Genomic DNA, 26,075 nt, shown 5'->3' with positions numbered 1-26,075 from the left:
TAATAGAAGTAAGCAGTTCAGCAAACTAATGGAGGCCTTCAGCAGAGATCTTTAACAGTAGCACCTTTGGACACTCACTGATGGGAATGACTCAGGTGAACACTAACCTACTGGGCACTAACCCTTGCAACCACTGCCACTGCAATCATTTTTATCCGGCATATCATACATGGAAGCACGTGCCTTTCCATTGCCAATCACCGTGTGGTAGCAGTCTAAGTGGTGAAACACTTCCATTCTGATCAGACTGACAAGGCTGTACTTATCTGTGGTGAATCACAGAATCATAGAATGGATAGGGTTGGAAGGGACCTTAAGGATGCTGAATAGCAAAGAGGTTCATCCCTTCTATCCAGGAAAACCAAAAACTCAAAAGAAAAGGAGGTGGTGATTTCTGGGACTTCAGGTTTAAAGCTTGGTGTAGATAGAGCAATAACCTAGTTTCCCCATTGTCCTTCTCCAAAGAGCCAGCTCTTCTAAGAGACTGCTCCAGAGAAGCACCTTAAATCTGCACAGTGCTGTGTCCTCACCCCAGCTCCCTACAACAAGAATAAAGGAACAACCAGAAGCCATCATGCTGCATCAGAAATACAGAAATGCAGAGCCAGATAACTCATCATAACCCTAATGCTGCCTTTCCTGAATAGTCCTTTAAACAATTCACACCACCATGATCTTCTAGTGAAGTCTGTATGTTTGGGGGTGACCACTTCCAAAACACACCATGGTATTCTCCACAATCACTGCCACAATACGGAGTCTATGAGAAACTTAGGGGCTCCTGAACAGAAATACAGGTTTAGAACTGGGTTGGATGCAGAGAACATGGGGGCTGGGGCAGGGGAAGTAAAGATGCTGTCCTGCCCCCAGTTCCTGGCATCACTGGTTGGGGACAGTAGGGGGGTGGGGGGTGGGACATGCAGGTAGTGTGCTGGATAGCACATCAGGTGGACTGTGTGACTTGTCTTTGACGAAGAAGTAGGTTTAATGGGTGTCTTACCAGTGTCTGGAATATCACTGGGCAGCTTGTGGTTCTTCCAGACAAAATCTGGACTGGTAGTCTCTGGGACTGTTGTGTTGTCTTCAGTGTTGAAATGCAGAAGAACTCCAAACTATGGGTGTAGGAGGGAAGAAATGCAGTCAGAAGCTGTGCTCTCCTTCTTTTGCCTGTTTATTCAAATTACCCTTAATAAATGTATTGCCCAAACTCAAAATAATTCTTGCTTTTTCTGCTACACAGTGCTGTGTTCCTCAGCTTAGCCATGTGTTTGACTGCCGTATTCTTCCTCATTCCTCCCCTCTCTCTGATAGTAAATATACCAGTCCACAAAATACCAGGTGCACTTCACTTACTGAATCACCAGATGACATCAACCCTACCAGTCTCCAGCACACCTCTCATGACCCCCTCCCGGTACGCACAGCAAGCCTTGCCACACCACCCTTTCTGCTGTAGTTATTTTCATCTTTCTTATGCAATAGTACAGGGCATTTTGTTTCTCCTTTCATATATAAGGTCAAACAGTTGCTCCCTGAGCATACGTACATTATTTGTCTGTGATGTGTACAGCAGGGTCAAATTGGTATCAATATCTCCAAATCCATCTAGAGTCACAGGACCCAGTACACCTGCCAATACAAGGCATTAGTCAGAGGGCTTGCATTCTCAGAAACACAAACATGTGGCAGGAAGGATGGGATAAATAGAAGGATTTCTGATGCTCAGGACATTTTTCTTTTTCATGTATGTGCTAAAATACGTATCATCTCAGTGTGGTGCTACTTCTCCCTTGATAGGATGCTACATTTTCTCTACAAAATCCAATAAAAGTGTTGAACTGACTGCACTGAGGAGGAAGGTCTCCCTCTAGCTATAGAAAAATGTATTTGTCAGGTTTCTTCACCACATCAACAATATAAGAGCAACCCTCCTTGAAGGGACCATTTTAGAAGTGAGAAGAGAAATTGCCTGTTTCTACCTACAGTTTGAATCTATCAGCAAGAAAGGAAATAATAGGGTTACTTCCATTCCTCTTACTCTTTTAAGAGCTACCCACTTGGCTCTGATAATATTATTTTAAGCATGTGTTTTTTTCCCTTTAACCTCCTGCCTATTTATGTCAGCAAATGAGCAGATTGAGAAATTGCCTATGTAGCACATTCCAAGGATTTTAAGGTGGAATTGCCTATATCCCTCAGAGTGGTTTGACTTTGCTCTCATGTCAGTCAGTGCTCTTCAACAAGAGCACAAGCTTACCCAGTACCCACCATTCCTGAAAGTGTCACCTTTGGGTTTTTTCCTTTCATTTTTTAGAAGTCTTTTTGATCAGCTTCAGGTTGCTCTTTTGCTGCTGTTGCTGATGACTTCTTTTATTTTTTCTAAAGTTCAACATCATCAGTATTTTAGTTTGGGAAATACCTTCTTCCTTTCATCTCAAAAAATAATGCTAAGTTTTTCATGGTCCATGTTCTTAATATCAAAGTACTTCTTGTGTGAACTCTACCAGCATCCAGCACAAGAAAGAATGATCGTTCAACTCCTTTCACTTTTAGGATTTTTAAAAACTAAATCTGTAACTAATGTGATGCATCATAGTGTAGGATTTACTTCAGAGAAGTAAAAAAGTTTATGCAACTTACCTTTCAAATTTACAGTGAAAACTGATGAGATGAGATTACTGATATTTAAAGAAGGATGCTTTCTCCAGGATTAGTAAACTATATTTTGCTAGGTTTGGGATACCATGGTGAAAGCAAAGATAAGCCCAAGATCTGTCAAGCTATATTAGGAAAATCTGGGAAACTTCAACACATGTTTGCTGAAAGCAGGTGGGACATAAAGCTTTGAGTTTTCATTTTGGTACAGATCTCTGATGTGAAGTGACAGCTGGGACTTTGCTCCCAGAGAGGTAATGTTGTCACTTCTTTGTGTAAGTCTGTCTTTTCCTAATGATTGAATTCTGTGATTTTAAGCCTGTGGCCTATGAAAGTCCAATGGTGCTATACAACCTGTAACAAGGAGCAAGTAAGTTGACTACGAAGAGCCAACCCGTTGCCAGCTGGTTTACCCTCACCCTGCAGGCACCAAGGCCTACGATCACTTCATAAACTGGAAAAAGATTGAAACTACTTCATTGCAGCTTAGCTAAGTGGACTTCAGAGTAATTTTGAACATCAGTCATGTTTCATATCTATTGGGCTTAAGTTAAGATTAGATCTTTGGGGGAAAGCTTAGAAATGCCACTGTTGTGAATTAACAACCTGACTGCCAGATTGCCTCCAGAAGACACATGGACTCTGAAACCCACCTAAATGCTTCAGTCTTCCAGCTCCTTTCTCATTATCCAAATAGTCTATCTGTAGAGAGTTCAGCTCTTTGTGAAAATTGAAAAAAATTATAGAAAAAGAAAAAAGAGTAGGAATAAAACTCATTTAAGGGCTTGGACTTGTTTGGTGTAGAAGCAACTTATCCTAAGAGTGCGTGAAAACAATTTCTTTCCCCTTATCAGTTTAGCAAACCCTGCACAGGACTGTACTTTGTTTACCTTCAAAAGTGGTATTTCGGAATTCATTGATGAAACTGAGAGGTGACACTGGGCTCTGGGAGACAATAAATTTCTTCAGAATATGTCCAAACAGCAAAACTGCATTAAAGTAGCCAGCAACAAAGTCATCTTCCATCTAGAATAGGAGAAAAAATACCTGCAATTTGAGAGTTCATGTTCCTGCCTTAAAGGTACAATAATCTGTAGTGGACTCCATTTGGCAAAAACTCCAGTTTGAAAGACCAGAATCTGCTGAACATGGAGTAGATGAGCAATGCCACATCAGTGTTCTCACTTGGAAAAGCAAAAGTAAACAAAACATTTTGGTGTATGAAGACAGGAAGGTGGTGAAATCTTATAAGAGGTCAACATGAAGCTCTGGCATGCTCATACTTCTGCAAAGGATTTAAGAAATCCTACATTGTAGGTTCTGGCCAGATCTGTTCTGTGGGACTCAAAGCCCCTGGTTTTGTATTAGACTTTCCATGCAGATAATCTAGTGTGTTGCCAGCAAGTCTGTGCTTCCAGATGGTCACAGCTCAAGGGACAAGGAGCTGCGCCAGAACTTCCAGCAGCCTGCCATAGAGCTGGCACCCTAAAAGCATTGAGCTCAGGCTGGGGGATCTTGAAGCCTTGTAAATCCAGTCAGAAGCTTCAGGCTGCCTTCTGGAAAGCTGGAACTCAAAGCTACAAATCCTGGTAGGAACTCTACATGTAGAGTCAGGTTCCTGGGCAGACGGCAGGAGTATTAGTTTCACTAAGCAGATACAGGGTTTGCATAGCCTCTGCTTTTCAGGAAATTAAAATAACCCATATTTCCTAAAAAAAAAACCCAAAAGTTCCTGTTTTTGAAGTTTAACTGGAAAGCCCCTGGACAGAAACAGTGATTGTTGCCACCGCTTATACATATCTGCATGCAAAAATCAGTGACCAATTATTCATTCTGAACTTGCCACATTCACATCTCAATTACACCTATAAATTTTCCTTCAGTGATGCCTGGCAGCTATTTAGGTCAGTCATTCAGAAGTGGAGTCAGAAGGCCATGTACTTTTAAGTCTCCCTCACACCCCATGAACGTGACACTTGCAGACCAAATTAAAAGCTTGACTTGGACTTCATAAAGCAGACATATAACAGCCTGCCTGATAGCCTTATGATTTTTTATTTTACACCACTACAGCAGGACAAAACATCATCCTGTAATAATAGAAGAAAATATGAGCATAGAAGCATGATGCAGGATGATTACAGCTGCATTTTTAGTTTCCATTTCCTAGTGTATGCACATGAATTAACTGAGTGCCATAATCAGAAGTAAAATAGTGTGGTTACCAGGATGGTGTCCTCAGTCTGTACAGTATTCGAGCCGGAATTAGCTGGTGGCAGAGTCAGGACAAGTACATTTCGCATGTAACTGGCTGAGCTGTTGATCCTGAAATACGAGTTACTGCAGAGCAAAGCACAGAAACCCCATGAACAATCAGCAACAGGGGCAGTGGTAACCATGACAGAATTACTCTCATCTCTCCAGTTGTACTATGATTTAACAGGTTAAAACAGTAGCTCTAAAAATTCCATAATGGATAAAACCCTGTATGTTTTTCATTCCCTGATGCCAGTTTCTGTGCTTAACCACATTAAAAGGTAATATCAAAGAGATTTGACAATCTGAAACTCAAAGGCTACAGGGAATTATTTTTATTATTCTATTTGGGTTTTATTTTTATTATTTCTGTTTGGTCCTGTTTATTTCCTCTTGTTTCCAGCAGTAGTTTATATTTATTAAAATTGAGTGTCTTCTTGGAATCCACAGCACTGCAATCTGTAGTTTCTTCATGCTATTGTGCATGTTCCTGACCTCTTCTGTACTATTTTGCATGTTCTCCTAATTTTGGTATTTCCTGCTTTGAGGGACCCGCCCTCAGGACCCATATTTGCTGGAACTGGTGTTTGGAGGATTGGAATTGGAGAATGGAGACAATGATGGCCTGCCTAGGACCTAGGGGCAGAGGTGGCTTGAGTTCACTCCAGCTACTCAGTCTTCTGACTCAGTCACGCTTGCTCATCCTTGTGAAACAAGGAAACTGCCTGTAAAAGAGAGGGCTGCAGTGGTGGACCTGGGGAGCCTGACTAACACCACCTCTCCCCCGTTGGCTGGCCTAACGCTGGATCCAGGACTGATGATTTTCTATTATCTATCTCTCTAAACTTTTCTTCCCTATTCCTAACATCATTAAGTAATACAAGGCCTAACCACGACTTTTGCCTTGGGTTGTACAGCTTAAACATCTATGTATTGTGCTCTTGTGACCTAAATGTCAGCCTTCGTGATCATATAGCCTAAGGTAATAATTGAAGTATCCATATTCCTTCTATAGTTTTAATTAAACCTAATTCAAATACAGACCTTGAGTGTCATTTCACCTTAATCTGATCAAGAGGTATTGGACGGTCGAGCATTTCCTTGGACCATGACATTTTAATCACTCTCCCTGGAAGGAACAGGTCTGAGACAAAGACTCGATCCAGCTGCACCTGGGCTTCTCTCTGAGGAGGAGTTTAGAAAGCAAGGGAGTCTAATCTGAATCTCCCTGGGTCTCTCTAACCAGATCATGACACCTGCTAGAATTGATCACAGCAGGATTTGCACTAAAAGCATAAAACAGGAGGGCATGAAACAATTGGAGGAGTGCCAAGAGCAGTTTACTGTTTTATTTGCTTAATTAAGTGAGCTAGAAAAATCAGAGGAAACGATGCAAACTTGAAAACTATGCCAAAACAAGCAGAAAAGAATGTAGCTTTCAGGTATCTTTGGTTTCCTTATCATGACAGGCCATTTGGAAGTGCTTCACAGACTGGCAACTATTGGACTCACACGTTACAGAGGAAATTAGCAATATATATTAGTATCAAATGGCAGCATCTGTCACTGCTATAGCTAGACTGATGAAAAACAAAAAAATCCTGTGAAACTTCTCTCATTATTCATGTTTGATCATCCTTTTATTTTTTCAGTCAGTACTGCATCAAGAATTTTTTGAGACCACAGTGTCCAGTCCATGGCCATCAGATGGGATCCGGACACCAGAGCCCTGTCCCTGCCTTTCCCCGAACCTTCCGACTTCTGTATTGCACTTTTCACCTGAAGAATTTCAAACTGCTTTTCATGCAGTCTTGGACTGGACTAACTAGATGAAAAGGAAACTTTATTATACTCTACCAGACTGGATAATCCTACAGCATCCCATCTCCCCGGAGGGAGGCTTAGACACTGTGTTTATGTCTTGGATGGCAGAGGTCTCAGAGCTGAACAAAATTTAAATCCATCACTTTGTCTGAGGGATTTGACTCCTGGAGAAGCATGGGACCTTGCCTACTGTCTTCTCTTACAGCTTGAGTTTTAACACACAAGCCTATATTTTCTTTCTCTTTTTAGAAGAACATGACTTGAGATTTTCAGCAAAATCAGGGTTATGCAGCAAATTCAAGGAGAGCAGCATATAAAATGGGCTGAGGCAGCTGGATATATCAGAGGGATGTATATCACAGCAGAAAAGTCCCTAATTGTCCTCGCCTATTGTGAGGCAACAATTATACACACCACACCAGTAAGTAAAAGCACTCACATACATAGAATCCATTGTGCATTTGCAAAGAAACGGGAATTTTGGCCAGTTGGCTCAGGAAAAACAACTGGGGATTCCTAGTGCCTTGATAAAGTGGTGGAAAAACTAAAGCTCTTAGAGGTGCTTCTAAAAAGAATATCTGGTGAACTTGAAAGTGTGTACAGAACAGAGAAGATCCTGTTAGAACCTGAACCACAGGGTCCAGTTTAGACCCAAAGGTTGAATGACTGAAGCCATTAATCCAAAGTGCCTCAGCCCTGCCCTGACAAGGTCAGCCTTAGACACGAGGGCTGGGAAGTCTCACAGAACATGAAGTTCATGGATTCTTTTGATACATCAACAATGAAATAAATGATATTGAGACATGGGCATATATATTTGCCTATGATCATCCATACCATTAAGCTGCCAGCACAGTCCCTTGCATGGTTTTGGTCTAGGCCAACTAGTTTTTCCCAGCCTGTGACTTGCTATTGTGATTGGAAGCATCCCCAAAAAGCAGTTTGGGCATCTATACTTAGTCATATGGATGTGAGCTGTGCTGTGTCACTTAGGCTTAAGGCCAGAGATCAGCTCTCAGTTGTTGTATACAGACAAAGCTTTTGAGGCTACCATTGATAAGGCCAGTTTGTATCAGCCGTCATCTATAAAGATTTTTTAATTACTAATATAAAGATGAAACTGAACAACAGAAGACTGAAGTAGTACACTAAGAAATGTCTCTGAAAAGTTTGATTTATGTAGTTATAAAGACCTGGAAGAGACAATTATACTGTAGAAGAGTTATAAAGTGGAAGGCACAGTTGTACCTCTCAGATAATTGAAATATGGAACAAACAGACTAGAATAATCTACTGTAAGCCACATTTACATAATATTCTGATTGGGCAGATCATACGAAAAATGTGCAATATCTCATACGAACAGCTCATGACTGTTCTGATTTTGAACTCCATGTTTCTTTCAAGGCTTCCTGCAGTGAGGAGTCCACAGGATTATGTTAACCTTACCTGTTCTGTCACTGCCTTAGAAAAATAATCTGTGAACCAAAGGGGATATTGTAGAGGATTTGCCACAACACTAAGTAGCTTACATAAATGCCAAGACATAAGGAAAGATGGCAATAGAAAACATTTTGTGAGAGAGCATTTCTTCAGTAAAACAATTCCACTCAGACTATTTCCATTATTTCTATCCTTCAACAAACTGCAGAGAAAAAAAGAAAAGCGAAGGTGATACTTTACTTGAAGAGATCTATCAAGATGATAACAATGTCCTTATCCACCTCCTCCATCCCCAGGTCTGTGCTGACGTCAGCGGGAGAGCCACACATGATGATCACTGGAGATTGGACAAAAATGGAGACAGATTGGTGAAAGGTGCAGAAGAGGACACTTGCCTGCTCCCCCACGTTTGCGTAGCAGGCAGTAGAGTAATGCTGGGCTGAAGAACGTTACCTGTGCTGTGCTGGGACTCAGACACAGACCTACAGCCTCTCTGCAGTAAGGTTAGAATATTTGAGGGAAACTGGTAAAATGTGCTTCAAAGGCTGCACCATTTTCTATCTCAGTGTACCACAGCACTTCCTTTATCTCACTCAAATAAGCATTAGCAGTTTTGATGCAATAGGGGCTACTGGCTATGAACATTTCTAAATTAAATGGCATTCGGGTAATAGTTTTATTGGCTTATTTATTACTCTTACACTCACTTGGCCTGCTGATGCCAGGTGTTTAGTCTTAGGAGAAGATGAGGCATTTACTCATCATTTTTTTCTAGTTTAGATGGATCATTTCCAGAAGTGCCCTTTGATGGCACAAATGAGGCCCAGAGCTGCAAACACAGGAATGGTAGAGAGCTAAGCATTCTTGTAGTACCTAAGGCCCTTTTAAGGAGGAGCTGTGATTCATGGATTTCTGAATCTTTCACAAGATGTACCTAGGTGGGATAATTCACCCCAGAAGCTCTCTGGAACCAGGATGTTCCCTCGTATTTTATGGGTATGGAGAGAGGAACCCAGGAACTTTGTGCAATTTTATGTTTGCATCCCTGTGAGATGGTATATCTGCATTTCTCCACCATTTCTGTGGAAAGTCTACCCCTAAAATGTAATTAAGGGATAGATCTGATTTCCTGGGAAAAGCAACTTACCTACAGGGGAGAGTGCATTCTCAGCCCACCCTTACCATTGCTCTTCCGGTCTGGATCTCTCACAATATTTTTAAGCTGCTCTGGAGTCCTTAAAATGTCCTTGAACTTCAAGTTTTCCGAGAAATGTGTGATTCCAGCTTCTAGAGCATTGATGTACCTGACACAAGGGAGAACAGATATTGTCAGAAATTGCTAACTCCTCACATTCTCCTAAATAAACTGTGAGATAGGCTATTTACAGCACACAAGAGTGTGTATTTTCTTCTGCAGCAATAGAAGAGAGAAAATCAATACAGGGCATGAAATGCTTAGAAGTGTTTGAAAAGTCACCCAGAGGTATCTGAGCCTGTTTATACAAAGGATGGGTTTGGAGAATACAATGATGTAATAAGATATTAACAATTAAGAAAAGAAATCAGGGACGTGGGGAAATTCCAGTGAGACTAACTGGGAGGCAGAGCCAGGAAGCTCTGCAGTTCTAAGTGGTAATCTTAGAAGATACATGTGAAGGTTCAAAGGAATACATGGGATATGCAGGAAGAGCTGAGATAAAAACCACACATGTACCCTGACTGTGAGAAAAGCAAAGGAAGGGATGTAGCTCCAGCAGCTCTGAAGTCAAAAAGATGGTCCTGAACAGAACTATTAATAAAGACAAGGTAAGAAACACTTGGGAAATAACTTTTATACATTGACTTCTCTGAAGGGTATGAAACCTGCAGGATTAGAGGGATTTAGCTAAAATGTGTGTACTGCTTTGGCAATTATAGCTGCAAACACAGAGAAACAGGAATTGTAGTAAGAGATACACAAAGTGTACTGATATTTCAAAGAATTGAAGAGAGGTAATCATAAACAAAGTTTACTGTTTATACTAAAAAAGGAGGAAACAATAAAAGTCCCTAAATGTATACAGAACAGTGAAATGGAGATCAGTTTTTAAATCCATTGATTCAGAAAAAATAAAAATAAAAATAAATCTCTATACAAAATATTCTGTAAGTACATGCTGATATCACTCAGATGCCAGTACAGTCATACATTTTGCATAAAATTCTGCAAGTTCCTCAGTTAAAAATTTGGAATGACAAATAATAGTTAATTCCATTAATTATTGGCTGCATTTGAGCTACATTTATAAAATTAATAGGGGAAACAAGATTATTTTTTTTAATTTAACAATACTTTATGTCCCAATATTGGAAAAAAAAATCAAAGGAGCATAGAAACACTCACATGAGCTGAAAATTAAATAAGATTCAATAATAGAAGAGTAAAGATAAATATCAGTCTATTAAAAAGTCTATTTGACATAAAACGGCTTTTGATTTTTAGGCAAGGAGAAAACCTAGCATTCCTGAGAATCGAGCACAAGCTGATGATGTTTCAGGTCATGAACTGAAAACTGTCTTCTTTGCTCCAACCTGATGAGAGCAGAGCTTAAACTCTGCAGACACTGGGGGTTATTTTCTTTGAAGAAAGATACAGTTTGAACTTTGGAAATACTCTGGAGTAACAGCAGGGCCTGCAGATTGAAGCCATGAAGGTGGAGGAACATTACCAGAGCTTGGTAAGACCCCTGAGCTGAAAAGGCATCTATGGAGAGCCCAATGAAGGTGCTTCTCATGTCACAGTGTTTACATCAATGATGCAGTAAACAGGTATTTCCATCAGGGAGAAGTTGTAGGCTAAGCTGTCCACAGGAAAAGCCAAGGTTTGAGAATAATTAAAAGTAGACTAAGTGAAACACTCAGATATGCACTGCAGCTAAATGTTATCATTCATCTTTTCCTTCTCTCCTTCCTTGGTAGCCATACAGCACCTTCCAAACTGTAGGACTTGAAGGACAGCTTGTAAGAACCATCTTTAAGGATGGAGACAGAGTTTATTAACAACTGGGTTAGAGGTGGATCCAGATCTTACCAGAGGCATGGCTCCGAGTTTTCGTTCCTCTTGTAAAGGTAGGCAGATTCCCAGGCTGTGGTTTTGAATGGCAGTTCAGAGTCTTTCCAAAAATAAAAGAAGAATTCATTCACTTTCCTGGCTGGGGTCAGAAGGCGGGTTAGGTTTGCTTTGTAGTCACAGGACAGTCCAAAACTCCCTACAGAGATCAGAGGCAGGCTCAGTATTGTGTCAACTCTGAAGGGAGAGACAAGAGGACAAGTCTGAATGGATTGCTGTCACACCAAGGCAGCTACCAGGTGATTTCCATACTCAGTTCCCTCTCCTCCTGTGCTCTGCATGAATTTAACAGCAATCTGAACCTGAACAGAAGGCTCCTCAAGAACATAAGCAGATTTCAAGTCAGTATTGGCACTAAAAAGCCCTGTTGAACAGGTCCAGCTTCTCACACAGCCCCCTGTTGCCCGTGCCCTTTTGGGTACCATGCCCCACTTCAGCTCAGGACTGTGACAGAAGTCCAAAAGCCCAAGGACCTATCTGATTCTGCTTCCCAGCTGCCATCAACATGGGATGGATTTGATCTCTTTATTGGGGCAGTGGTGGAGGCTGACAAGATTTTACTCCTACAACACAAAGGAAAAATCTTTTTGTTTCACTATGGCATATTTTAGGAGCTCTACAAGAGTAGCAGTCAGGGAGAAAAAAATAAGGAAATCCTCTGCTAGCAGGGTATTTGCAAAACAAAAATATTTTTAATACACAAAGACAGTGTGGATAAAAGCAGTTTCCCAGATCCTGCAATCTTGTCAGACTAGACTAAAATATATTAGTTCTTGTACAGTAAGTGATTTTTTTATGACAGGGAATTTTGCCTGCAAAAAACATGGCCATTGGATTTGCTGGCATTATTGTGAGAGAACTTTATTTTCCAAGTAAAATCTACTTTACCAAATCACAGGGTTTATACTTGTTGCAAGAAAAACAGACACAGATGATGTAAGAAATAATGCCAAAGAGAGTATTTCACTAATGAAACAGACATTTTTCTGACTGACTTACAGAATTGAATCAAATAAAATCTTTCAGTTGGAAGAGACCTACAACAATAATCTAATCCAACTGTCTGACCAATGCAGGGCTGACCAAAAGCTAAAGCACTTTAAGGGTATGCCTGTTTAACACTGACAGGCTTGTGGCATCAAGCACCTCTCTAGGAAGCCTGTTGGACCACCCACTCGGTAAAGAAATGCTTCCTAATGTCCAGTCTAAACCTCCTTGGGTGCAACTCTGAACCCTTCCCATGTGCCTTATTACTGAGTACCAGGAAGAAGAGCTCAGCACCTCCCTCTCCACATTCTCTCCCCAGGAAGCTGTAGAGAACCACAACAAGGTCACCCCTCAGCCTCCTTTTCTCCAAACTCGACAAGCCGAAAGTCCTCAGCTGCTCCTCATAGGACATGGCTTCCAGCCCTGCCCAGCTTTGTTGCCCTCCTCTGGATGCACATTCAAGAACATTCACATCTTTCTGAAACTGTGGGGCCCAGCACTGCATGCAGCACCCAAGGTGAGGCTGCACCAATGCTGAATACCACGGGACAATCACTGCTTTTGACCGGCTGGTTGTGCCATGTTTGATGCCCCCCAGGATGCTGCTTGCCCTCTGGGCTGCCAGGGCACACTGCTCAGCTTCAAGTTGACAGCACCCTCAGACCCCTTTCTGCAGGGCTGCTCTCCAACCACTCCTCTCCCATCTTATACTTGTGTCTGGTGTTACTCCATCTTAGGTGCAAAATCCAGCATTTGGACTTCTTAAATTTTAGCCCAATTATCACTGCCCACTGATTTCCTGAATTAAAGATGGTGAAAAAGTTGGGAGGTAGACAGGATAATCCCAAACCACACTTGTTATTTCCACCATTCCATCGCAACATCCCAGCATTTTGTGTCCTTCATCAATCAATCAATCAATCAATCAATCAACTTATTGTCAACAATTAAAAATTTTCCCTGCTAGCAATGGTATTTTATTGATGGGCTTTGGCAGGGGATTTTATTCTCCCTGCCAAACACAGTGACCATGCATAAGAGCCTTACTGCCTCCACTGTAGACCTTGAGGCATCTGATGTATCCTATACCCCAATGCCTCTGCTGGCTTGTTGTATGCAAAACCACTTGTTGTTAGAAAGAAGAGGTGATACTTACGAGACCATTTGGTACGTGGCATAGGTGCAAGCAGGTCCTATGACAACACAGCCAAGTGTGCCATTATGCTGCAAGGAATCAAAAATGGTCAGTAGTGGGGACAGTGCAGAGGACTGACACAGTCAAGAGTATGTGAGAATGAAGAAAATGTTAGGATTTGAGAAGTCACAGAGTTTGCCCAGTGAAAGCAAGAACAGAGTAGCAAAGGAACTACAAAACAAGTGAAAGAACAGCTCTACAATGAAAGAAGAAGGAATTACAGAAAGCTAAGAAAAGGCAGAGGACAGAATTGTGCCTGTGAGTATGACCTTTAAGAGACAAACAGCAGGTTAGGATTCAAATGTTGTAATTGCACATTGGAAATTACACACCCCAGCATTCACAGAAGGTTGGAATTACTAGATGTTGTGTATCAGAAAAACTATTAGTTATGTGCATATGAAACTTGTATGAAAAAAAAAATAAATAATTCCATGTCCTCTAAATGAGGCCTGACAAGGAGCTTTGTGTGTGATGAGAGACTTCTTAACAAAGACTATAGCATGTGCTCATGCATCAGTAGATTTGAGAATTCACATTGGATTGACAAAGCTTCACTCAGAGGTGACAGTTATTAGACGTGAGAAAATCCACCGAAGCATAACTTCTTGTAAGGCATCAATTCTAACTGAAGGTTTTCCCCCTATTAAGGTATTCACGTAGTTTCTCCCATGTGACTTCTGTGATTCCTAGTGAGAAGTGAGCACTTCATCTTTGCCCTCTGGGCATAGTTCCATACATATTTCTTCGGTATCAGTGCCAGCCTTATAATCTCTCTGCCCACATGTTCCCATCCTCACAGAGCTCTCTCCTTCTTGTATTTGTGTAAACTGATGGTGAACCAGATAAGGGTCTGATCCCGTTGGAAATGGGCTTCTGTTGCTCTGCTTGGGCTGTTTGAGTGTGTGGGTTTGGTTTCTGGGTCTCTTTTTTTTGTTGTTGTTGACTGGGGTTTAGTTTTTTTATGAATTCCTTTGGGCACATGGCCACACAAAGAGCTGTGCAGATATAAAAAAGAGGATAACCTAAGCATAGGAAAAGGAGCCTGAAGCAAAAGGCTGCTTTAGCCAGCACTGCCACCAAATGTCTAATGACAGAGTTCAGGAAGCATTCATAGAATCTCTAGTATTGCCTGTTTGTTTTCACAAAATCTGCAGAAACATCTTCTCTTTAAAATCTTGCACTTCCCTGTCAAATTTGTCTGGAAGTGAACAACAGCATCCAAAGTTAATAAGGAAAGACAGAGAGACACATGCACACACAGGCAGAAAGAAAAAAGGTTTTATCTTCTTAGGAAATTAGCTTAAGCCTGCTACTCACATAAATTCCCTTGATGAGCTCCACACCTTCACAGGTGCTGGTACGACAGCCTTGTGAGACATAGAGTGATGAGGTAAATCTATGAAAGGTGGCATTGACTGTAACATTTTCTCCTGTAACACAAACATAAAAGTAAACAGTTCCAGATAACAACTAATACACTCTGTCTCTCTTCTTCTGACACAGGTCTGAGCAGTCTTATCCTAGGACCAAAAAGTTACAGGAAGTCTACCTAACCCTCACTACTTAGGATGAGGTTGTAAAACTTGCTTCTTCTGCTAAGTGTTAGCACTTTTAGTACACGGTACTTTTAGTGTTAGCCCACATTACAGACATTTTTAAGGGTCTGTAGGAAGCACCTGAGACACCACTTTCCAGTAAAATTGGACCCAAAAAATGGAAGGCAGAAAGGGAATAAATGTCATTTCTTTGGAACCTCTTTTTCCCACAATATTCTAGAGAGTGACAGTAGATTGAAAGATGTTTAAAGGAGAGGTAAGATGTCAAAATAAAATAATCTGTAGTGGCTCTAAATGAGGGGAAAACATTTGGACTGCAGATTCTTCACACTTCAAGTCATAATGTGATCAACAGATGGGGTCAAGAGGAAAATTATTTTCAGGAAGAAGAGGCTAATCCAGCCAGAAGAGGAAGCAAAGGCATCTCAGTTACTGCACTAGATGGATCACTGGTATTGTCTGATCCAGTTCAGCAATTACCATGTTCCCAATCCCAGCTGAACATCTCCAGAAAAGCATACAGGAAGAGTCTGCCCAAACACCATAAAAGCAAATATTGTTCTGCCTATCTGTAGAGCGCTTCTGTTGTTACAGAGGGAGGTCATTATTTCTGTAACATCTTCATAATGTGAACAAACAAGCAAGGAGCCTGTCTGAGAAGCAGTTTGCTGAAGGTCAGATGAGTAGAAAGCTGTGGCACAAAGTCTGAAGAAAACCACAGCAAGAGAGGAGTAACCAACACCTGTTGCCTTACCTGACATGTGGAATTCATTTTGTACTCTTTTCAAGGCTTGATTCACAGCTAATATCAAATTATCGGTAGATGATGGGAAATCCGAGTAATTCATAAGCATCACATTGATCACATAACTGTTGTTGCTACAGTCATTTGAATCAACTTGCTGCAGCTGCAGGACAGCAAAAAGCAAAGACCAAACGGCCAGACCCAACATCCATTGCTTCATGATTGCTCAGTTTAGACCCATTGTGCATGCTCTCTCTTTTCTTGTTCTCTTCCAGTCCACCTTCTTTCAGATACCCTACATTGGTTTTGTTCCTGGATAGGACAAAAGAGATCTCCACGCTGTAGATTCAAAGACAGGCTTGTACGATCCTTCTCTCAGGTACTTCCCTATCCCCCCTCCCTGCCTTCACCTCTGCCCGCCCCTCCAGCGTACTAGGTGGCACTTCTGTTCTTGACAAACTGGCAACAGCAAAACTCAGGAAAGGAGAGAGGCTAAAGGTTGCTGTGAATGTTTACTCATGGAAAGGCTGAGGCTGTAAAACTGAAGCATTACCTGAAACCTTGATAAGGACACTAAGGGATGAGCTGAGAGAAGGAAAGGGAGGGGACAAATGGACTGTAAAGACAGCTCTTTAAAATGGAAATAAAATACAAGGTCCGTTAATGCCTAGAGGAAAACAGATGGTTACTTCATGTTTGCATTGCCCTACATCTCTGGGTACATTGCCACACCATCTCTGCTGGCTGGGCTCATAAATCAAGGGTGTATTTTCTTCTGTGATAAGTTACCGATTTCATTCCTCTAGCTTTTACCATCAATGCACTTCCTGTGTTGGCAAAAATGTCCAGCTTGCAGGCCTCCAGCCCAAACCCTTCATTTTTACTCACAGAGTAGACTCAGCACAAAGCTTGTACACTCATACTCACCCAGCAAAGCACCTCAGATCTGCCCCAGACATGTTGCTCCCAGGCAGCTCAGGTCTCACTGCCCATTCCCACCTTGTCAGATGGCTCCTCAAACAGGGGTCCAACATACTCATACTTTATGTGATGCAATCTCTTGCATCAGGTAAGGATTAGAAAAGCTGAAGGCCACATCTCAGACCTGTGAGACCAAAGCTAAATTATAAATGGCATTGCTAAAAGAAAGAAATTAAAGGACACTGTGGTATTGTTCCTAGGTAGGGGTCTTGGGCTTTCCTGATTACTTTTCCTGAGAATGGTCTCAGGAAAGGTAGGGAGAATGAAAGGAAGACTAAAAGAAACCCCACAACCCTTACAGATAAGTCTGGGCACAAAAGAGAACAGCAAGATAAAAGGAATCAGCAGGCAAATTTAGATGAAGTAGTAAGTGTGATTGGCCTGAATGTGGGGTGTTTGTGCACACCCACAGCAGCTTCTGTTTTCCTACTGAAACATGGACTGAGGCTGTCAGATAATAAATCTGTTTACTTTTATTACCTTCTTGAAATAATTTTAAGGCAAACAAGGAAAATAACCAGCGACAGTGTAAGTAACAGTGCTTTTGGTATAAAACAGAACTGCAATTGCATGGTTTCTTTCAAAGCTTGCATTTGAACGGTGTTGGATACACTTCAAATATATCTGCACAGACATTTTACATGATCCTGTTTTAACACAGAATGATTCTTGCTTGAATCTTTCTTATATTCACAACAGGGGGATCACGAGCCAGTGTTTAAGAGCAGACCTTGAACACCTCAGCATATCTAATCTAACATTTGTAATTAGTAATACAGTCATTCCAAATTAGCAAGCTGTCAGGTAAACATCTGGATGAGTATAGCTGGATAGAACCACAGACTGAGAATGGAATATAGATTTTTCATGCTGAGATAATGTCTTCATCACTGCCCCATTTTATGGGTATTTACAAAGTCCTTGAAACTTATCCCATATAAGTCAATAAGAGATTTGTCATTAACTTCAGCAGAGCAAGATCTGCATTGTTATACTCTTTTTAGCCTATCTGAGACAAGCAGTTAGCCAGCATGGATAATGCAAGTAGAACTGTGTATTTTACATTGCTGGTCACACAGGGAATATGTAATGGCATTGAAATCTCCATGGCTTTCTATCTATCCATGCATTTATTTGGCTTTCATAGCAGCTTAAAAATATCCTTTAAAAAAAAAAAAGGTACAATCAACTACAGCCTTAGCACATTTCTTTTTCCTCTCTCCCTTGCCCCCTGCCTTCACAGTGCCACAGGGAGCCCCTAGCCAGAACATATTGTAAATGAGTTGTTGACCTCTCAACTTTTAAATTGCCCATTGTGTGTCAAGTCCCATGATGGGAGCACACCTTGAGCATCAGGTGGAGCAGGAGGGAATGTGGCAGGAGGCTGCAGCTGGGGTGAAGCAAGTGCTCCCTGGAACCAGCTGAACACCACGCTTTGCCTTGTATCTCAGGGCTTTGCACATCAGACCCAGTTCCATGGAAAACTGATCAGTAGCATTGGCTTCACGGAGTAAGACAGACAAAAAAGAGCTGTGGCATTGTGCTGTAAACACTAGAGTTATTAATACTGTAATTGATTATGAGGGTGGAAAGAAGAAAACGTAGACAAATGAGTCATATGTGTAAAGCACAAAGTGTGATGAACCTGCCATAAACAAAAGCAAAAACTTCTATTTGTGTTTGTTGCTGCCTCTGCCCAAGGTTTTTTTAGTCTCTGGCAATAGAAGAGGTGAGACACCAGCACAAGTCCAGTCACAGTGCCCTGGCTGCAGAACAAACCTGAGGCAACTTCATCTGATTATTTCACAATGTCTGATCCAGCAGTCTACAAAACCAAGAAGATGCCAGTGACACAAACCAGCCAGACACCACAAAAAACTTCCATATGTCTTCAGTGTACAGCTGCTGTCTCAGTAACTTCTCCAACTGTGAGCCAGCTCTCATGCTTCAAATATTACTCAGGGAGCGATACCATTCAGAAACCTAGAAGTGGAATTGTGTGTCAGGGGAAAGAAAAGAAACAAAAAGCTTTTTTGGCTCCTACAGGTGACTGCTGCTTTAGTTAGAAATACCGTCTTACAACAGAGCTGCAAATAATGGGAACATCCTGAAGGCAACACAAATGACTCTGCCTTCCCCTAAAAGAATGGGATGACATGAGAAGCAAAGCAAGACACTCAAACACCAGGAAGAACCTGCCTAAGCTAACCTCTCCTGACACCCCCAGGATAAGCCATAACACTTACCCTCAAAATATCTTTGAAGCAGAGTTATTTATTTTCACTTAAAAGTCAATGTTTAATCACCTTCTAAGGAATAAGGGGCTACATAACTGCATCTGATGTCCTCAGTGCACTTTTTCTAGCTGTGGCTTCTAGGCATCAGGTACTGTTATCATCTTGCCAGAAAGGTAAAAAAGATCCCAGCATCAAATATCTTCACTATGTGCAATTATCTATCAAAAAAGTCAGTTTTTAGGTGTTCATCAGTTTGAGTACCTCATCTTTGTAAGCTTAGCATTATTAGTGGCTGATGGAGGTCTACCCTTGAATCACTGAATACAAAACCTGTAGTTTATCACATATTCTGCCTTCAGAGGCACAGAGGCAATTAAGATTCAGGTAGGCTGGCTCTATAATTATTTGTCTGAAGACAAAATTCAGTCCCTTGCCAACAACAATAATACCTGTGCATACATTACATAGCTAGAAAACACCAGAATAAGTCTCTGTGGGTGTTTTTGTAATCTGTGTTAGACTGGAAATACCAACTCAAATTAACTCACCAGATAACTATATAATTGGGTTTAGTGAAAAATTATTTTTAGTACCTGATTCTACAGCACTTGTTTGTTCTGCCCTCTGTATTATTTGGATAATAAAGAACCAGATATTACAGGGTGTATTTGTAACAGATAATTGTCATAGACTTCTTGATCTAAAACTACTCTGAGATGTTCTCTTCTGGAATATACAAAGACACTCAGACAGGGAAAAGGAAACCAGAAGAGCAAAAACCCAAGGAGTTGTTCCTCTACATCTCACAGCCTATGTGAAATTATGCTCCACAGAACACTTCCCAGTCCTTTTTTAATGGTCCATGTGACGTGACTTTCTTCATTTCAATGGCTCCTTTTTTGTACAGTCTGAAAGTCCTGAAAAATGGGACTGATGGGCCAACCTGGGCATGACAGAGTCCCTTTGCTTAACCAGCTCATATTTAAAAGTGCAGCTGTATTCAGAATGAGGCACTTCGTACCTCCAATACCTTTATCACATTCATTTTTAGGATCTTTTTACTGGCATGTAGCCCAATTTCTTTTTTACTTAATTACAAATCATTATTTCCACTTGACCCCTCAGAGAGGAGGAAATAGAGAGAAGATAGGGAACTAAAATGTCAGAAAGCTCAGAAGAGCCAAAGAGTTACGTGGGAGTATCAGCTTCCCCCAGTCAGTTAAATTACTACTGTGGAAATTGGCACCAATAGTCCTAGTAAGTCTGATGACAATGTAGAGATATTGTCAGCTCATCTTCAATGTCTTTGGTACCAAAGACAACCAATGTAGCATTTTTTAATAAACTATTTTGTAAAGAAACATGCATTATGATACAATTCTCTTATTTTGCAGAATAAAATATTTTGACTGTGTCCTCCAAATGGAACTTCTTCTGCAGATTTGTTACCATTATTTCCTACCATTATTTCTTTTCTCAGTGTCATTTAATTATGATTGTTATGATGACCTTACAAGTTTCACAATTGTATATTATTTTTTATTTACTCCAGAGCTGGGAACTTCGATAGTGCACAAGAATCTGAGGTTCCATCAAAAGAAAACAGATGCTGCAAGTTTCCAGCATTGCAGAATTGGGAAATGTGAAGAAAGGACATTTACAAAAAATCTGAAAAGATACATAAATAAAGGAACAGCAGATATATTTATATATTTAATTCTCATGTTCCTTTGTTTTGGTGGCCATGCCTATGTTTTTTGAATAAAAGAGTTTGTTGTTATTGTTTCTGTAAAATAGATCATTTTTTAATAGGAAATTTGTGTGAAAGACTATAAGTTGTAGTAGTTGATCATATTTAGTCAACAGGATAAATGTATAAAAAATTAAAACAACGTTGTTATCACTAACCGAGTAGGGCAACCCAGGGAGATTCAGATTGGACTCCCTTGCTTTCTAAACTCCTCCTCAGAGAGGAGCCTGGGTGCAGCTGGATCCAACCTTTGCCTCAGACCTGGCACTTCCAGGAAGAGTGATTAAAATGTCATGGTCCAAGGAAATGCTCAACCGTCCAATACCCCTTGATCAGATTAAGGTGAAATGACACTCAAGGTCTGTATTTTAAATTATGTTTACTTAAAGCTATAGAAAGGATATGGATACTTCAATTATTATCTCAGGCTGTATGATCATAAAGGGCACAATACACAAATGTTGAGGCAAAAATCGTGATTAGGCCTTGTGTTACTTAATTATGTTAGGAAGGGAGAGAGAGTAGGAGAAGAAAAGTTTAGAGAGATATAAAATAGAGAGTAACCAGTCCTGGATCCAGCCAACGGGGGAGAGTTGGTGTTAGTGAAGCTCCCAAGCCCATCATTGCAGCCTCCTGCTTAATGGGCAGTTTCCTTGTTTCGCAAGGAGGAGCAAGCATGTTTGAGTCATCAACCTGAGCAGCTGAAGAGGCCTCGCCCCTCCATCCTTATCTCAATCGCTGGCCCTGAGGGCTGCAGGCACCGGGCAGACCATCAGTGCAGTCTCCATCCTCTCAGGCAGACCTTTTGGGATGCAAACAAGGCTTTGTTTAGGGGTTACAATGGGGTTACCAATTCCAGCAATATAGGTCCTGAAGGCTGGTCCCTCACAATTGTCTTCAAGTTCTACCCACTGTTACTAAGTCTGATTCAAAATTATTTTTATTGTCTATTTAACAGCTTTTACCATACGTTAAAAAACCTTTTAGAAAATCACGTTGGAAAAAAATAAAAGAAAAGGCGTCAGGTTTTGGGTTTTTTTTCCCCAGTCTTATTAGAGGTTGAAATCACAAATGTGATTACAGACAGAAAAGAAAATATCACAGTACTGTAATGTCTGTCTTTATTTAAAGCCTGGCCTAGTCTGTATAGTATAAAGATGTCTCCTTTAACCCTTGCTATTTAAGACCTAGGTCATGAAATAATTTTTCTATGTTTTAAATTATTCTTCCAATATTTCTACTATTCAGATTTAGAAGACATTAATGTAAATTAGGACAAATAGAGCTGCATGGTATATCTATTGCAGCTGAATATATGCATGTAGGATACCCATATATCAGCTGTATAGCATCTGTGTTGGCTGTTCAGAAATAATTTTGTTTCCTCATTGTTACAAAAGAAGATAAAGAAAGATTCCAGAAGCACTACTATATGGGACTGAAACTATCTACTGATAAACAACAAGCCTGTAAAACAGCATGCAAATATGTGGGTCATCTGTTGCATGATCCTGATCCAGTACAGTTCCTGATAAAGCACAAAATCTCATTATATTGCCATTTCCCTGAGCTATCAAGAGCTTAAATCTGTTCTTAGATTTCATAGCTGCTGCCACAGATTAGAGTGGAATTACAATGCAAAGCACTGACTGTTCTCATCTGAAACTACCCAGCTAGTAAGAGGAAATCTACAGGCAAGGATAAGAAAAGTTGTAATTGGAATTGCATCATAATGCCAGCAGCTTGGGTGGTGGCCCCACCTTCCCATTGATCTATGTCACCACATACCAGAAGATGAAGCTAAATAGGTTATGTATCATAAATATCTAGCTCAATAAAGGAAGTTTTCTTCCTTTTAACCCCTTCCCAACACATACACACTTTGAAGTGAATATTATTCATCCATCTAATTTGTATACCACTGAAATGAATAGTAAAAGGCTTTCTTCTTAACTGTTATTTTGGTACTCTTTCTCTAAAGAAACTGCTGCCAGAGTGACAGGACATATTTTGCTTTTCACTGTAAGAGTTAGCCTCTGTTTCAGAGTGACAAATGTAAACTATCTGTAACGTGCAAACATTTGTTCTGTTTTTCCCTATGAAGGCAAATGGCTTGAGCATGTAATAATTTATGTCTTGGACACTTACTTCAGTTGCCTTAAACTTTTTTTATTAAACATTATACATATATATACTATGCGATGGGATGGAGTGATGAGATCCTCAGACTAGTGCACACTTGATCCTGTAAATCCATATGGCAGTGGAATACTGTGCAGATATAGCAGCACGTCCTTGATCAGTGCAACTATTTTCTCTGGGACACACGGCTTGCAATCATGTGGGTACGTTTGTCTGGATCCAGCTAGTCATGTATTGCATTGTCAGTTCTGACACTGACTTAGGCTGGATCAGCAGATTGTCTTTCCTCTCCTCCCTTGGTTCTACATACATAAACTTGCAAAAATTTACCTAAATGTGATTCTGATACCCAATAGAAGGACAGCTTTTAAGGTGCTTTTATTAACTTGACAGAATCTTAATGACAGGTTGGGTGCTGGGAGTATCAGGAAAACTCTGAAGGTGCAGTTCCCAGAAACACATGCAATCACGGACAAAAGCGCCAGTTAAAACAAAAAACAAAAAACAAAAAAACAAAACAAAACAAAACAAAACAAAAAAAAAAGAGGTTCCCCAACCAAAATAAATATACAAATTATGAATTTTCATTTCACCATTTGGAGGTCTTTAATTGACAAGACTGTGGTTTGCTTTTTTGAGCAGGCCAATACACACCTGACAGGAGCATTAATCACACACATGATCTGTCACCTCTGCAGGCTGGTCTTTGCTGTCGATTTACATATTTCACCTTCTCTCATAATGGGTGGTTTATCCAGGGTGGATTAAGGCTCAGATGTTGCTGACTCCATAAAAAAAGAACTTCCTTGCTTTTAAAGGAATACTTTGTCATTTACTCATCTCAGGGGATTGCCTTTGTAGCTTCAGCAGAAGAGCTTTTCATTGCTCTCACTTTTGCATACACTTTATCTTGAGATGTTGTCAGATACCTTTTTAAGGTTACAAGAGTCAGAACAAGGTCAAGTATCATTTGTGAAAAAAACATTATCTTATCCAGATATTATGGAAATTGAAACATGATTGTTGCTGATACAAAGGTCACTTCCTAACCTCTTGCCTTGGTTATATGATGGTTTTGGTTTTGGTTTGTTTTTTCACATCTTGCTTTTCCTTTGTCTGTCCTTTTTCTTTCCTTCTCCTCCTTCCTCTCCTTTGCTTAGACTTCAATTTCCACTCTCTGATTTTTTATTTAAACACTCATTACACTCCGATGCTTATCTTGGTGCTTAGTCACAGGTGCATGACTCCTTTTTGCTGCTATCGATAAAAGTCAATTCCCTCTCTCCCAGTAATGCTGTGTGGGAATAAACATGATAATTAATCATTTTACAGCTCACAGCCTCCAAGATAATGCCACTGGCTAATAGAATGATGATCATAGGAACTGCAGCAGCTTTCCAGTATTATTAATAGAGTGGCTGAACTTCTCAACATGTCTTTAATTTATAAAGAGTTGCGTTGGCATTTTGTATGAGGAAAAACTTATAACATCTCTACCTACCTTGGTCTGTGTCTTAATAATAATTTCTACACCAGACATATGAAAAATGCTTTGGCCAATTTGATGCTGACAAGAAGAGCACAGGATTAATCTACATGTGTCCTCCTACACAACTGATTTTAGTGAACATTATATACAAATGGAGACTCCTACTGCTCTGGATGGGTTTTAGACCACTCTTGTATGCAGAGTCCACACCAACTGCCATAATGCCCAATTCTAGCATGTTGCCCCCTACTTATATTGCTCACACACTATGTATAGGTAGCACCTCTATAAGTCAGGAGATAACTCACTTTTTACCCTGCTTTCAATCCATGGAGCACCTGTTGAGTTGTGCAGTTTGTAATTAGCAACCCTTCTGATGGCAAAGGCTGTAGGTTTCATCGATTATAATCACAACCAAGCTCACCACCTTGTCCTTTAATACTGCTGTTGACCTTACCCATGACAGGCAGTCACAGTTTTGCCTGCTGAGAATGTGCCAGAAGAGCTCCATTTGAGTCACACTGAAGCAGCTAAGACTGATTATTGCTGTTAAATGCAACCTACCGTTCTGCTTTACATAGAATGTGTCTCCAGTTTTGTAATTGTAAGGCAGGCTGTTAAGTTCAGTTAGAATAAATTTTTGCTTTCCTATCTTGTAGTTGAGTTGAAGCTCAGTTGAAGCTTATGGAACATGTTATCTTTTTGGAGGCAATGAAATTATACAAAAAGCAGATGTGTGTGAACAGGCAGTGCTCAGGGGACTTGTCTCCAAGGTATAGTTAAGGTTGGATGTCCCCCATCCGAGTTCCCCCTGACAGGACTCTTTATTTTAATTTTTTTTTTTTTTAATGCAACAAATTTTTGTTCTCAAGGAAGGAAAAATGGTAGAAGTACAGATACCTCATTATTCCTCTCCATGGGCATGTATGTTCTGGCTAGTTGAGCAGTCAGCAGTACTGTAACCTATTGGTCCTCTGTGTGGGAATTGCCAACGGTGCAATTAAGGCAATCCAGAAATGGAAGTCTGGGGAATGCCACTGCATGGAGTTCCCATCACTAGGAGAGATCTGTTTAATTTGCAGCAAACTGCAATGTCAGGGATACCACGGGAATCAAGCCGTGTAGGAAAACCCTCGTTTGCCAGAGAGCTCAGCTACCGGGTGCACACGCCTAACCTTTCGTGTCACGCTCTCCATCTTTGTAATTCTGGAATTAGGGAGGGAGAGGCTGCGTTTCCCAGGAAAGCATAAACACGAGGGCTCCCCTTCACACGGGGCTGCCCCGGAGAGTGACCGGCCCGGCCAGGCCAGCGGGGCCAGGCCTGGGGGGCCAGGCTGGAAGGCCCTCTCTGGATCTCCCTGCTGCGAGCACACGAGGCTCCTGGGGTGCCAGGCAAGAGAAGAGCGTTCGGGGAATGCGCAAGGTTTATTATGGGGTGTTTAGGCAAAGGAGGTGAGATCAAGGGGGCCTGGGGAGGAAGCAGCTTGGGGCTCAAGCCCTGGTGACGCGCAAACCCGCTGCTCATCGGGACGTTTCTCTGGCCACGTCCTGCACTTGATCAGCTCAGCGCTTCTTGTCTCAAACTCAACTTCTAACTGTTTTCCTGGACGAGAGGCCTCTTTGTTCCGCACGCGCGCGCAAGGAGCTCTAAGGGCGAACGTTGCAGGCGGGGCCGCACACGGGCCCGGCCTCACCCCCTTCCC

At 41.0% G+C, this 26,075-nt stretch overlaps 2 protein-coding genes across 2 annotated transcripts in view; one reads left to right on the top strand and one right to left on the bottom strand.

The window, feature by feature from the left end:
• Positions 1 to 15,993, bottom strand: part of GUCY2C (guanylate cyclase 2C (heat stable enterotoxin receptor)) — a 47,570-nt gene extending 31,577 nt beyond the window's left edge. The window contains 10 exon segments of the mRNA XM_010003825.1: positions 1,001 to 1,120; positions 1,546 to 1,629; positions 3,546 to 3,681; positions 4,881 to 4,995; positions 8,419 to 8,515; positions 9,361 to 9,482; positions 11,249 to 11,464; positions 13,431 to 13,498; positions 14,790 to 14,902; positions 15,783 to 15,993. Coding sequence (XP_010002127.1) covers positions 1,001 to 1,120; positions 1,546 to 1,629; positions 3,546 to 3,681; positions 4,881 to 4,995; positions 8,419 to 8,515; positions 9,361 to 9,482; positions 11,249 to 11,464; positions 13,431 to 13,498; positions 14,790 to 14,902; positions 15,783 to 15,993 — 1,282 coding nt within the window.
• Positions 15,994 to 25,786: 9,793 nt separating this feature from the next.
• Positions 25,787 to 26,075, top strand: part of TTC26 (tetratricopeptide repeat domain 26) — a 48,225-nt gene continuing 47,936 nt past the window's right edge. The window contains exon 1 of the mRNA XM_010003915.1: positions 25,787 to 25,795. Coding sequence (XP_010002217.1) covers positions 25,787 to 25,795 — 9 coding nt within the window. The remainder of the gene's footprint in view (positions 25,796 to 26,075) is intronic.

The sequence above is a fragment of the Chaetura pelagica genome, unplaced genomic scaffold, assembly GCF_000747805.2.
Source record: "Chaetura pelagica isolate M959 unplaced genomic scaffold, ChaPel_1.0 scaffold281, whole genome shotgun sequence".
Lineage (NCBI taxonomy): Eukaryota > Metazoa > Chordata > Aves > Apodiformes > Apodidae > Chaetura > Chaetura pelagica.
The sequence above is the reverse complement of the archived record's forward strand: the minus strand, read 5'-3'. Positions and strand labels throughout refer to the sequence as shown.